This window comes from Hippocampus bargibanti, linkage group LG15, assembly GCF_051943395.1.
Source record: "Hippocampus bargibanti isolate YZ-2025 linkage group LG15, ASM5194339v1, whole genome shotgun sequence".
Classification (NCBI taxonomy): domain Eukaryota; kingdom Metazoa; phylum Chordata; class Actinopteri; order Syngnathiformes; family Syngnathidae; genus Hippocampus; species Hippocampus bargibanti.
In genome coordinates, this window is record NC_142748.1 from 7,211,148 (window position 1) to 7,224,698 (window position 13,551).

Here is a 13,551-nt window from a genome sequence, read left to right on the forward strand (position 1 = left end):
CATAATCATCATCGTAATAATAACAATAATAATAAAAAGAGAAGAGATGTAGTGAGGTAAAAAAAAAAGATGGAGAGAGGTGGAGTAGGGAGACACAGAGTCTGATGGAAGAGAGCCGGGATTCAGCTGGGATTACTTAACAGTTGACACACACACACACACACACACACTCACAACACAAAGCGCATGTGCGTGTGCATGCACGGGCTGGCAAAAAAAATACAAATAAATAAATAAAAACCCTTTCTCTCCGAGGGACAAGAGGAAAATAGGAGCGCTTCCAGGAGAAGTGTTTAAAATGAAAAAGGGGTCTAATTAGCAAAAGCAAGACGCCGCAGCCTGAGGGAGGGGGGACATGACGGGGCTTTGGTGTCGAGTCGCTACAAATTGTACTCGAGTAAACGGCACAATCAAAACGGTTCTTCCACATAAATAGAATATTACAGAATTAATTATGTGATTGTAGAAGTCTAAGATGGATTGTTTTTCAACATTTTTGGCCACGGCATTCATCAAGGAGGTGACTGTCCTGAGCGGTTGCGCCTTTTCAGCAGTACGAATATGCCAGCACCGTTTTTGATTGTCAGTGCCATTTGACTGTCATCGCTGGACAGCTGTGGGGAGATTGTGATTTATTTTTTTGCGCCTGTCATGGGCAGCATTTTCACAGCGTCAGTGCAGAATGCAGATGCGCATGTGGAATCAGAATCAGAAAACTTTTATTCGGCCCACAACGGGGAAATTTTCCTCAGCTTGGAATTGAAGCGGATTTACATAGGAAAGGAGATGTGAGACAATCTCTTTTCGTCAATGGATGCTACAGCTTCATGTTTGTTTTCAACATTTAGCTTGTAGCAGACGTACACATTTGAAACATGACATCCCTGATCCATTGGTGAAAAGGACACTTTGATCCTCTCCTCTTTCATCTAGTACTGCTTTATGCAACAACGAGGATGCAGAATGTGCTTAAGAGTGAAGACTGTCTGTGTTTTTGTGTGGTCTTATTATTTGGTATTTAGTTTTTTTTACTTCAACTTGGCGCCGTGAGAGTGGCTGACTTTACAGTAGCTCCTGTATTTTGTTTGTCTACTTCTTCCTTTCCTTTTCTCTTCCTTTCATAACTACGCTGCTGTGAAAATGTAAATTTCTCCACCGCGAGACTAATCAAGGCTAATCCAACCTATAAACACTCACAATCATGGCGGCAGTAAATGTAGCGGTCACCGTCAAGCATTTTCTCCCCCATTTCGATCGACTTTGTCACCTTCATCTCGGTTCTCTTTGCTCTCCAAACTCCTCTGCTGAATCTCCAACTCAGCCAGTTCTCCCAGGATCTCCATACCGTGGTGGACCGGAGGACTCGGGGCCTTGGTTGCGGGCGCGGGAGCGCGCAAGGCATCTCGGTTGGCGCACAAGGCGGCGGCAATCAGAAGCTCCAGGCTCCACATGTAGGCGCATTCCTGCTGGGCCGACGCGTTTACGGAAGGAAGCGCAGGCCCATCCGTGGATGGGGAAGGGGGCGATTTTTCCAGTTGTTCTGGACTCTGTTCAGCCGGTTTCTCATCTTCACCGACGACGACCGATTCTTCACGTTCTTCCACCTCCTCTTTTGTATCTTCTGCAAGGTCTCCCAGGAAGATCTCCATGTTTTCTTCTTTGCTGCATTCCTTCCCAACCTCATTGCTTTGGGATACGTCCGCTGGTCCGAGGGCTTCGCGATCAGGGCCGGTCGGATCCGGGATAGACAATGGCAAAGGGCAAGGCAGTAGGCCAAAAGTGGTCTTTTCATGCTCTGGAACAGAGCATTCATCCCCTTGACTTGCCTCCTCCTTTTCTTGTCTGGATGCACTGTGGGATTCCACCACTTCACAGTCCGCCTCCTCCTCTTCTTCTTCTTCTTCTTCTGCTTCCCTTCCGGTCTCATTTGGAGTGAGTGGCGGGATGCGGGGAAGTGGTTGGAGCGTTTTGGAGTCATGCTCTGCGGGCTGCGCTTCCTGCGAGTCTTGCTCAGGCAAGCGAGCTTCGGGCGGCGAGGGCCCGGCCTTGAAGCCCACGGAGAGCGGAGGCAAAGCGTAAACAGGTGGCAAATCTGGTGGAAAAAGAAAATTAAAAAAGGTGAATGAAACTTTTTGGAGCAAAAAGTATAAAGTAGCAGGTTTGCGAACATCGAAAAATCTATGCGGAGGAAGGAGTAGGGGATTTGTATCATCTGTTCATTTTTTTGGGGGGGGTATGTTTGTTTTAAATGTATGGCCATTTCGTTCCACCAGACAAGATGAAGAATGTCATTAAAGTTGGCATAATACGCTGACAGCGGGGTGCAGATGGAACAGTGTTACAGAATTCGATCCTCTGCGTGTGTGTGTGTGTGAGCGCGTGAGCAGGATATTGATGACACACTGCCATTTCCCTGTGATTGCCGCACCGGCCCTGTCAACCCATGCACTCCTATTATTGATGGTATCCCTCCGCCCCCCTGACAATGCAGCCAGATGAATGCATATCCTTCCGCCGGTACGTCTCAAGGACCCCTGAAGGGTAAGGAGGGCAAGTCTCTCTCTCTCTCTCACACACACTGATGTACACTAAGGGGTCATATGCTATCCCTGACCTTAACTCATTCACTGCTGGACATGTGCAAAAATATGTCCATTCCAGTGCCAGGGTTTTTGTCATTGTCACTTGAATTCCAGGAACCACAGAATATTGACTTTTAGAACTACATAAACATTCAATGCAGTGTAAGAAACCTTAAAATCTCTTCTTTTATCAGAAAAAATAGGTACTTCCTACATTATATGGGTCTGGAGTTATATGAGCTTGAAATGAGGGCAGGTGTCCAAAATACAATGCAATACATACATATTGGTTTATATAGCGCTTTTACAACAGCTGAAGTCGGAAAATAGGGCTAACATGTAAAAAAAAGCATATGCTGCCCCCTTGTGGCAGGGAAAAAACATTGACAGAGGTCTGACCAGCGTTTTATCGGCACCCAAGCATGAAAAAAAACCCCAACAAACCCAGCCGCCTATGCCGTCATTCACTTTTCTCACCAAAGCTTTCAGAATTTATCAATTAATGATGAACCGGTCCACTTACCAGGCTCCAAGGATTGTGGGTAATCCTGAGGTGGCTGCCCTTCTCCTCTGTCGGCGGTCCTTTCCAGGCCTTTGGGTAAGAGCGACGGCGCGGGGCTGAGCGCTGGCGAGCGAGGGGCCGCCGCCGCCGGGCTGGGGGCTGGGGTCAGGGAGTTGGGAGGGTGCGTTCGCCTGGAGGGGGAATGGTAGCACGGCGACTGACGACTACCCGGACATACGCCCGGCGACGGGACGGATGTCTTGAGCGGGGGAGGAGTGTGCGAGAAGGGTTTTGCCACGTGGGAGGACGTGGTGGAAGTAGACGACGGGGTTCTTGATATCGGCGGGGAGTCGTCGAACGGGGTGTGCTCGTCATGTTTCCGCTGTGAAGACAAAGTTTTACATGACTGTTAGTATCTAGCTAGCTAGCTGGCTATCTAGATGGCTGTCTGTTAGCTGTATGGCTAGCTAGCTATCTGGCTAGCTATATATTGGCTATCTATTAACTGGCTAGCTAGCTTTCTATCTGAGTTATTCCGGGTTGAGTGAACACTGGAAAAACTTAGTGTGTAAAGTGACCTTGAGAGTTCTGAAAGGTTCTTATAAATAAAATGTATTATTAGTATGATTATGATTATTGCAAAAATGGCTCAAATTTGAATGTAAACAAACAAGGACAGGTTCATAGAAGCCTTATGTTGCCAAGTTACATACACAAAAAATACAATCTGTCCCGTTTAGTTCTCTGTTGTGCTATTTTAACCTAGCAGTGGAACTGGGGTGTGTAGACTTTTTATAACCACTATTATCCAACAAATTGGGGACCAACGTTCGTCTACCTGTCCCAAGGAGTGCCGTTGCAAATGTTCCATGGCTCGTTGCTGTTGCAGGGCGTAGAGCTCCTGTTGCCGTAGGAATGAAGAGCGGGAGTAGACGGGGTGATGCTGCAGGTGAGGAGGGGGTCCGCGGGCTCCGTAGACGGGAGGCCAAAGACCCGATTGCTCCAAAACATCTGTGAGGTCAAGACAAGAAAGCGTTGAGATGGAGTTGAAAGCCCGATTTGGTTGCTTTATGAAGAAGAGTGCCATCAAAGACGAATGTGTCACAAAGGTAATCTTTGTTGGATGCTTGACTGTGGCCATTTTACCCCAAATCCCCCCCCCCCCTTTAAGCCACCTCCGGCCATTTTGGAATTGGGTGTTGTATCGCGCAGCCCTGCCCTGAGGACAGCCACACCCACTCGCCCGCATACGCCTCCTTGGCTGCTTTGTCACCGGGAACCTTTGTCGCGCGAGATTAGCCCGAGTGGCCTAACGTTTCCCAGGGGGAAAGTTTCAGTGGATGCGCTTCCCTTCTCCGCAGGAACTCCCACGGAGCGGAGCGAAAGGAGGCGGGAGATAATTAAATTTCACAGCCTGTTTGCAAAGAAGCATTCAGACGCGCTCGCTCACGGCTGAAACGTAAAACAAAAGCCGTGGCGTCGGGACAAGTCGCAACTTCAAAGTTTTGGATTTGCCGGCGCTCGGGTCCCGTCACGAGAGAGACGGACGGCGGTTAAAAACGCTTTGCATAATTCCGGGGCCCCATGCCGCCGAGGGCGATGGAAATAGCTGCTCCTATTAACGAAGCCATAAAACACGCTCCCACTGACAGAGGGACTTAGTTGAGCATTATATTATGATTAGCTGATGATACTAAAACTCTGGGAGAGAAATGGCAACGGGGGGGATATTGGGGGGTAGTCGAATGGCGCTATGTGTGAGCGCTAAGATGTACCAAGGTGATGATGAGGCCCAGGTTCTGTCGGAAGGACCATCAGCGGTGTGCTGGGGTCTTGGGTGAGTGATCCCAGTACAGGCTGCAGGGATGTGGGTAACCCTGGGGGGAAACTGGCACTCATTCCCACGTGGTTTAAACCTGGAACAAAAAAACAACAACAAAAAGGGATCAAGATGGCACCCGTGTAGGTAGTGATTAATGGTGATTAATGAAGGGCCTCATCAGAACTCCTTTTATATTAAACAAAATCATATCAACCCCTCTTCGATTTCGCTTAGTGCTAACACTCTCTGCAAAACGCCTAATGGCTAGCATTGATAATTGCGGCGGACATTAGTACAGAGAACAAGTCCAAGATGGCGCCCGAGTAGGCAGCCGTCAGCTTTTTTTGTTGTTGTCTTTGTGCTGTTTTAGTGTAGCCTGCGATGAGAAGAAAGGTGCGTCACGGCTTGGAATTGAAGCGGATTTATGCTGGACAGGGAATGTGAGACAGTCTCTTTTTGTCAATGGATGCTACGGCTTTGTGTTTGCTTTCAACATTTAGCTTGTAGCAGACGTCGCCATGACATCCTTGATCCACTGGTGAAAAGGCTACTTTCATCTAGAACTGCTTTATACAACAAAGAGGATGCAGAAAGTGCTTAAGCTTGAATGACGGTCTGTGTCTTTTGCGTTATGTTATTGAGTTTTTTGTTATTTTGACTTCAAGATGGCGCCGTGATCTTTACAGCAGCTATTTGGTTTTTCTACTTCCTCCTTTCCTTTACTCTTACTTTCGTCACTTTGCTGCTGTGAAATGTAAATTTCTTCACTGCGAGACTAATGAAGGAGATGTAAGCTAAATATTTGACACCAACACAAGCTCAAAATCTACGATTTTTTCATTACGTAGCGAAAATGTATTTCAGGAGGATGTTTCAAACATGGTACCCACCATATGAATGTCCCATCCAGAGCGAAGGACTTCCTGTTCGCTGCATCCAGTGGTGAGCATGAGCGGCGGCGGCGTCTGCCCCCAACTGGCCGGAGCCTCCGGGTACCAAGAGGTGAGAGGTCAGGTCACCGTGGCAACTACTGGAAGGGTGTATCCTGGCAAACTCCATGCGCTCTTTGGTGTCCCTATTTTTTTCACACAAAAAATAGAAAAAAGTCAACAGAAGTAACTTTGGTTATTATCATTATTATCTCCCTTGGTATCGTCACAATCGCCATTACGATTGTTATCGTCCTTGTGATCATCACCATGACAACTATTACATTCATCAAGGATGATTGACAGCGACAGTGGCTACTATCATTTTAGAGATCTGGTCTATGTATTCTACTTACTTTTTTTTGGTTGGGGGGGGTTTGAAAAAAATATAATGGCGCTACATAATAAAAGCGCGCTACTTCAGAGACATTTGTATTAGTCCGCCAAATAACATTAAGACACGGCAGCTCATCTCAAGAAAAAAAAATATGACATCAAAGGCTGAGTGCAGTAAATGGAGTGAGTGGGGGGGGGATAAAAGAGACAGCGCAGCTCAGACCAAAAGATGCGGACAGAATAATAAGAAAGAAAACAGATGCCACAATGTGCATGTGGACTTGCGCTCATTCACGTATTTGGAAAAAGTACCGAATCATCAATTCTCTGTCCCGGTCCAGGTGATGAAGACTGAGCTGATCCTCCGTCATCCTCTTCCTCTCCTCCTGATACATCGGTAGGGATACCACTGCGAGAAAAACGCAGTGAAATGTTGAACACAAACCCCAGAGAGAAATGAATAAGATCACACTTTGTTGGAGTTTTTGCGGCGCTATTGCTAATTTGATGCTAACGGACTAGCAGAGTGTGTATGTGTTGGTGTTTGACTGGCCAGATTGATTTTTGCGCTACAACGGGCACTGAAAGGACGTGAAATACGCCTTTGCGGGAAAACAAAGCTCATCTTGAATACCCTTGGGAACGGAACGGTTTTACAACGCTTTGTAAAACTTGTGACTTCAGAGATTTTGAGAAGGCCTGTGAATGCTATCAAAACAAAGCATTCATCTCCTCTATCTATAGTGCGCAACGACAAGTCAAGATAGAAGCCGTTTTTGGTTTTGATTGTAAGATTGTGGTGCGCTTGAGGGCAGTGGAAAATGTCTGCCGTGTTATAATTGGCCCCCAATTAAGATCAAACGGGAAAATCCCCCAAAATAGCCTTCATTGCCTTTCAATGCAACAAACATGGACCACGTCTGACCTTTCATGCTGGGCACCACTCTGCCCTGCCTGCCGAGTCCAGGGATGTTGTCTGGGGAACGGTGGGGGGGCCTGGCCACCGCCACGGCAATGCCCACCGGGGGTTGCCTTACCTCGCCCTCTGCCGCCTCCCCGGCTTCCCTCCCGCCTTTGTCGGCCTTCTCTCCCTCGTTAGAGCAGCCTCGGCGAAGAGGGAGCGAGTGTTTGGGTGGGTCTTGGGAGCAGGCGGTTTTTCCTGCGCCTCTTTCCCCCTTCTCTGATCTGTCCTCCCCCTGCTTGAGGCAGCCCAAGCCTCCAAAGGGGCTCCGCTGGGGCAGTAGTAAAGGCTGCTGGGAGCTGTAGTTCATTAAATTCTTCATGGCGCTACCCTCTGACCCAGCATTCTGAAACTGGTTGTGGTCTTTGTTGGAGACCGCGGTGCAGGGTCCTCGTATTTCGCTATTGCTAGCTGACGCGTGACGGGATTCTTTCCTGGTGTCGTCCTGCGGGCCTTTTCGAGCGCCCCAAGGTGTTGTCAACTGGCCATCTCGTCCCTTTTCTTCGGTACCGTGGCTGCTGTGTTGCTGGTGTCGTATCCGGGCGACTTTTTGGCCCTCCCTCTGAACCGCCGACCCTAATTTTCCATCAGATTGGGATCCAGACTGAGAGCAGTCCCCGAAAGGTGGAGAGCCACTTTTGGATGCGGACCACCGCCCGGCCCCGAGATACGTCCCCCGGGCGTCTGGCGGAAGCGAAGGCCGGTAGACGTCCTCCACGACTTCAACGTCCCTGAGGGAGGAGGCCGTTTCCAGGCTGCAGGATCTCAGCTCGGGCAAAGAACTGGTGGCGGCGTTGTGTTTTTGGCTCCAATCGGGCACTTTGTCAACCTTGCCGTATCCCGGCGCCTGAAAATGCGTTTGGGGTTTGACTTTCTTCTGGCAACCGCTAAGGCGACCGAGGTGATGTGAGGAGCTTTCGTGAGAGCCGTCGCCATTCTTGTCCTCTGCCTTTTTAGCGCCGCTTCCGCGACACTCAGGGGTTGCTAGATCTCCCACGGAAGGGACACAGGTAGCGCCGATGACTTTGGCCTCTCGGCTAGACCCGGCGGAAAGTGCATCTTTGGAGGGTATGATGGTCATCGGCGATGGCGTGCAGTAAAACTCCGGGTGATGATGATGCGGGCGAAGCCAGCTTCCGACCACCGCTGATCCCATGTGTAAGGTATGAGTCGGGGGCGGCGGAGGTGGCATGGAGTAGGAGGCCACGGAATGCGGAGGGGCCAAGATGGCCGCCGCCGAACCTCTTCTTATACATTCCGAGGAGTCGCTTATCCTCATATCCCCATTGACGGGTTCCTTATGACAACGTCTGCTGCCCCCAGAAGGAGTTCTGGCCACTGCACTGGCCCCACTACAGCTGCTTAATGCGCTCCCCTTTTCAACCTCCGTAGCGGAGAGTTTACAGGCACTCAAATGTTTCCCTCCCTGGTTGTCGCTGTGCTCCTTGTGACGCTCCGGAAGGTGTCTGGAATCCTCCTCCCTGTTTTGGGGGGTGAGGTGAAGCAGGGGGATGTGGGAGGGCTGCGAGTAGGCTTGATGATGGAAGCTTGATTGAGCGGTGGCGGTCGTTTGAACGTGATGAGGAAGCTGATGTTTGTCTTTATTTTCCTGGTGGCGCTCTTTACTGCCCGATTTTTCTTTCTCCTTTATCGCTTTCTCGCCGGTGTTCTTAACCCCATCCGTCTCTCTGCCGCAGGAGCCGAGCGGGAGTCCGGAAGCGGTTCTGGCGAGTGGAGGGAGATTGGTGGAGAGTAAATGGGGTTGGGTTGGAAGGCCTCTCATGTAGAAGTGATCTGGGAGAAGAAAAGTTGAGGATTGGAGTTTTTTGTCAATGGATGATCGGCGGCGGGGGGGCAAAACTTGATTTAAACGCTTTTCATTCATTCACTGTCATTCACGAATTTATTCGGGAATTGAAAATATGACGTATAGCGTCATTCCCGAATTTGTTCGGATTGTGTTTTTCATGCTTGGGTGTCGATAAAGCGTTGGCCATGGACTCTGGCAATAGTTTTTCCTTGTCAAAAGGCGGCAGCATTTCCTTTTTTTCCATGTTAGCACTTTGTTCCAGCTTCAGCTGTTGTTAAAACGCTATATAAACCAATACTGTATTACATTGTATTTTGGACATTCGCCCTCATTTCAAGCTCATATAACTCCAGACCCATATAATTTAGGAAGGAACTATTTTTTTCTGATGAAAAATTTCTAACGCTGTACTGAATGTTTATGTAGTCCTAAAACTCAATATTGTGTAGGTCCTGGAATTCAAGTGACGATGACAAAAACCCTGGCACTGGTGCGGACATTTTTTTTCTGGCAGTGAATGAGTTAACAATAAAACCAAGCAGTCGGGTTACCTTTTTGAGTTTCATAGAAGCGGTGCTGCCCGTATAAACTGTTATGGTGATCCAAGGGACTCATGGGAAGAAAAGGGGAGGCAAGGCTTCCTGAATAGCCGGGGTACCCTGTCAGAATGAGGGGGGAAACGGTGACGTTCAGCAGCTTTCCAAACACATCAGTTATTCCTTTAATTTATCATGGAATCGCTGGTTCGGAAACCAGTGGGGGTGGGGGGTTGTCGGGGGGATTCACTTTTGCACTAACACGCCATATGACTTGACATTATTTACAGTGGACAAAGTGATGACAAAAACCACAGCAGGCAGCGACTGCCAAACATTTGCAACATTCAACTGGATGGAATTTGCTTTCCGCGAAAATACCCCCCCCCCCCCCCCCCCCCCGACACTGCTCTCCACGCCCCACCCAAGACAAATAGTATGAAGCATCACACACACAACTCCCGGGAGGTTACTGGGAGGTAAAGGGTCGTTCCACTCTGTTCTCTATCTTTAAGGACGTCGGACCGGGTAATATCTTGGCGGTGGTCCGGAAGTGGGCCACGTCGCATGCTCGGATGTAACCGGGGGGCAACAATCGTGAGCGACGACGCCATCTCTACAAATTGCGTTTGTGTGCATTGCTCTGTTTCTGTTCTTCAGCAGCTGCTTTCATGCTCTGCGGAGTGTCCTTGCTGGCCCGTTAATTGGCAGCCGTTAAAAGTTTAATGGCGGTGGCCAAAGTAAACAGCACTCCATAAAAACTCATCCTACGCATTCCACAGTCACACTGAAAAAAAAAAATGCAGACACCCCCTTTTCTGCTCCGGCATGTGTGTCCGTGTTTGATAGTATGGCGGGGGGGCAGTGACAGGGGGGTGCTTGTTCATGCGGCCATGTAAATGCAGCATCGTGTAGGCATTATTGTGTGTGCGTGTGCACACGCGATGACTCTGAATGCTTAACAACCAGTGAATCTAAATGGCAACAATTAGCCAAAAGGCTCTATCAGCCATCTAAAGCCAATCCCCCGAGTAATGACAAGTGATAAAATCCAGGAGGGTGGGAAGAAGAGAGGAACAAAGACCCTTGAGGGGGGTGGGCAACGGGAGATGGGGTGCAAAAGGGGAAAAAAAGCAAAAGTGGGAGACCAAAAGGACGAAGGGTTAGCGCTTGAATAAATGACAAAGCGGGAGTAAAAAAGACAACAAAAAGAAGAGGGCCTAAGGTAGGGGGGGGCAGGGGCTGTGGGGGGTTCGCAAGAGTGTGCGCGTTGTTTTGCGATGGAAGATGAAGGGAGAAGTGAAAGGGAAGTGGAGAGCTTTGAGATGGAAGAGATGAGAGGATGGCGGCGAAGAAAGTGAGGACCCACAAAACAAGGACAGGTGTGTGTGTGTGTCTGTGTGTGTGTATGCGTGCGCTTGTTTGTGTGTAAGTGTCGGCCAGGTCTTTCCTCTTTGTGCTGGCTCCACACTCCACTCTCTGGACAGCGGCCAGCTGGCAGCCAGCCCGGTGGAGCTCCCTGGCTTGAATTCTTAAAAACAATCATTTGTAGTGTGCGGGACGCGAGCGTGCTCCAACACACACACACATACACACACTCAGACACACACACATATACACACACATATACACATACACACGTGTTCACAAGATCAAACGCTGAGCCACTACAGACACAAAATCTTTCTGATAGCCACACATACACACACGTATACACACATACACACACACATACAGCGGCGGCGCTCTCCATTGACTGCCGCCGCTCTGCGCTCCCGTTGCCATCCCACCGCCTCTTCTTTCTCCGAAGCTGATTTATAAGACAGCCCCCTCCAGGAGACATTAGCGCTCATTTCCAGAGCTTAAATGTTGCTATTTATTGCCAGATGAGCTACAAATGAGCCGGTTGTCGCGTTTCAGAAACCGGAACGTTGAATCAAATTTCTGCGGTTTGACAAGTCTTACGCAGATTTGTCAAGACCGCTCAAAAACGTTGCTGAAGAATAGAAACACGATTTCTTGTCATGAGACGTTCAGTTGAAAAGGTCTCAATTAGACGTGGACTGTCAGTACTTGAATTGACTTTGTTACTGCGGGACTATATAACGTGGGGGCTTCTAGGGGCAGACTATCACTTAAAAACGTCATAGGAAATCATTTTGAGATTTTGCATGTTGGATCAACATTTTTCTATGTATGCTATGGGATTTAATAGCGACCCATAATTCTCTCTGGGGTCTGGGTCCGACCATTTTTTTGCCTTTTGGGTAGAACATACAAAGCCAACGTACACCTCTGCACAAGTACAGATAAATACCGTCAAACTCCCTGTTTGACCACAAACGGTTAACTGTCAAAAGACGAGACTGCGAGCGTAGATCTTTCTGATCAGGAAGGGGGCCGTTGGAGGTCGGTTAGCCCACAGGGTTGGGGGGGGGGGTCTGAAGGTGGGTCCCTCTGTACTGGGGGCTGGAAACTGGGGTAAGGTTTTCATCTGTGATGTTTCACGAGAGTTTTGAAAGGTGCTTATAAAAGAAATGTATTATTATTATTATTATTATTATTATTATTATTATTATTATTATTATTATTATTATTATTATTATTATTATTATTATTATTATTGTGGCAGTGGGGCTATGTACCGTTCATTAGGTAAACCGCATTGACTAAACTGTGTAGGCTCTCAGGTGTACAGTAGTTGGTCCATTGATGAAAAGGTTACTTCAGCCATCATCTGTGCTTCAAAGTAGGGATATATATAGGGTCGGAGTTACCAGCACAAATATAGTTAGCTGACGAAGCTTTTCGGGTGAGGAGTGAAATGTCCGACATCTTCAAAGAAGAACAGATGACGACTGAAGAAAGCTTTTCATCGACGCATAGACCGAAGTTGCTCAAGGGAGTTTTTTATACATCATCAATGCAAAAAAATAAATCAATTCACACTTTCGGGGACGGCGGTTACTATAGCGAACGGCTAATGGTGATATCGTGTTACGGGGTGCTTGAAAGGGTTCACGTGAACAAACGGCGCCCGTAATCATCTTTTATTTCCGATCCGTCTCTCGATTTGGATAGTTTGCGCAGGTGCTGGAGGACACACCTGTCTTTGGGAATGAAAATTAAGCCCACCATAAAGTATATCATTATGTTTTAGGGTCCGGACTCGGCTTGCGGTTAAATGCCGTTCGCCAGGAAATGAATGGAAGTCAATGTAATTTCCTCTAACCCCCCGATGGAAATTGTATACGCGTGTGTGCGTAACGAGGGTGGATGACCTCATAAAACTTTCAAAGTGGGTCGGGAAAGGGGGCGGGCGAAGGATGATGAGTGAAAGAGTGAAAAAAATGGGAATAGGGGGCACTGAAAACAGGGATATTTACTGGTATTTTTTTTTTGTGAGCATGTTCAAGGAAATATTAGACGCCTTGTTTTGAGGGGGGGGGGGGGGGGGTGGCAGGGTACAGAAACTCAGCCAAAGCCAGTGCGAACCATAAAGCCACATGCTTCTCACGCCGGAATGAGTTCACCATGTGTGTTTGTGTGATTTGAGGCATTACATTTTCATGCGTTTGGCCTAGCTGTTGGTTCAAGCATTTAATGGCTTGGTCGCCAACTAATCCTCAAAAACCAAACCCGGGATTATAAACACAGATCCAAAAATGTTCCCGCGTGGGCGCGTTACCTTCATGCGAATGAGGGAACCAAATCGGGGAGGCATTAGAATGGGGTCCGGTGCGGTACGATGGCGAGGATGGGGAGGAAACTGGTCCCTGGGGGTGGGAGGGCGGCGACCCCAAACTGCTGGACAGGAAGGAACCCATAAAGGAAGCACCTGAGAGACACAATGATAAAAATAAAAATAACAATAAAAAAAGGTTAGAGGTTACATTTTAAAGTTAAATTTGGCTCTGGAGAAGAAGAATAAAGGCATGTTTAATTACGGGAGCAGATGTGAGAACCAACTTCCTTAGAAAATCCCCACCAAAATAAAAGCGATGCTTCATTGTAAACAACATGGATGGCGATGAAAACTAAAATCGGGTACGGCATAACGGCTACAGATCTTC

At 48.2% G+C, this 13,551-nt stretch overlaps 1 protein-coding gene across 1 annotated transcript in view; it reads right to left on the reverse strand.

Moving 5' to 3' along the window:
- bahcc1b (BAH domain and coiled-coil containing 1b) overlaps positions 1 to 13,551 on the reverse strand; it is a 49,746-nt gene that overhangs the window by 17,781 nt on the left and 18,414 nt on the right. The window contains exons 3-11 of the mRNA XM_089015246.1: positions 13,167 to 13,316; positions 9,494 to 9,601; positions 7,097 to 8,926; positions 6,484 to 6,580; positions 5,797 to 5,981; positions 4,860 to 5,000; positions 3,923 to 4,095; positions 3,106 to 3,466; positions 1,268 to 2,092 (exon numbers count right to left, since the gene is read on the reverse strand). Of these exons, the coding sequence (XP_088871372.1) occupies positions 1,268 to 2,092; positions 3,106 to 3,466; positions 3,923 to 4,095; positions 4,860 to 5,000; positions 5,797 to 5,981; positions 6,484 to 6,580; positions 7,097 to 8,926; positions 9,494 to 9,601; positions 13,167 to 13,316 (3,870 nt within the window). The remainder of the gene's footprint in view (positions 1 to 1,267; positions 2,093 to 3,105; positions 3,467 to 3,922; positions 4,096 to 4,859; positions 5,001 to 5,796; positions 5,982 to 6,483; positions 6,581 to 7,096; positions 8,927 to 9,493; positions 9,602 to 13,166; positions 13,317 to 13,551) is intronic.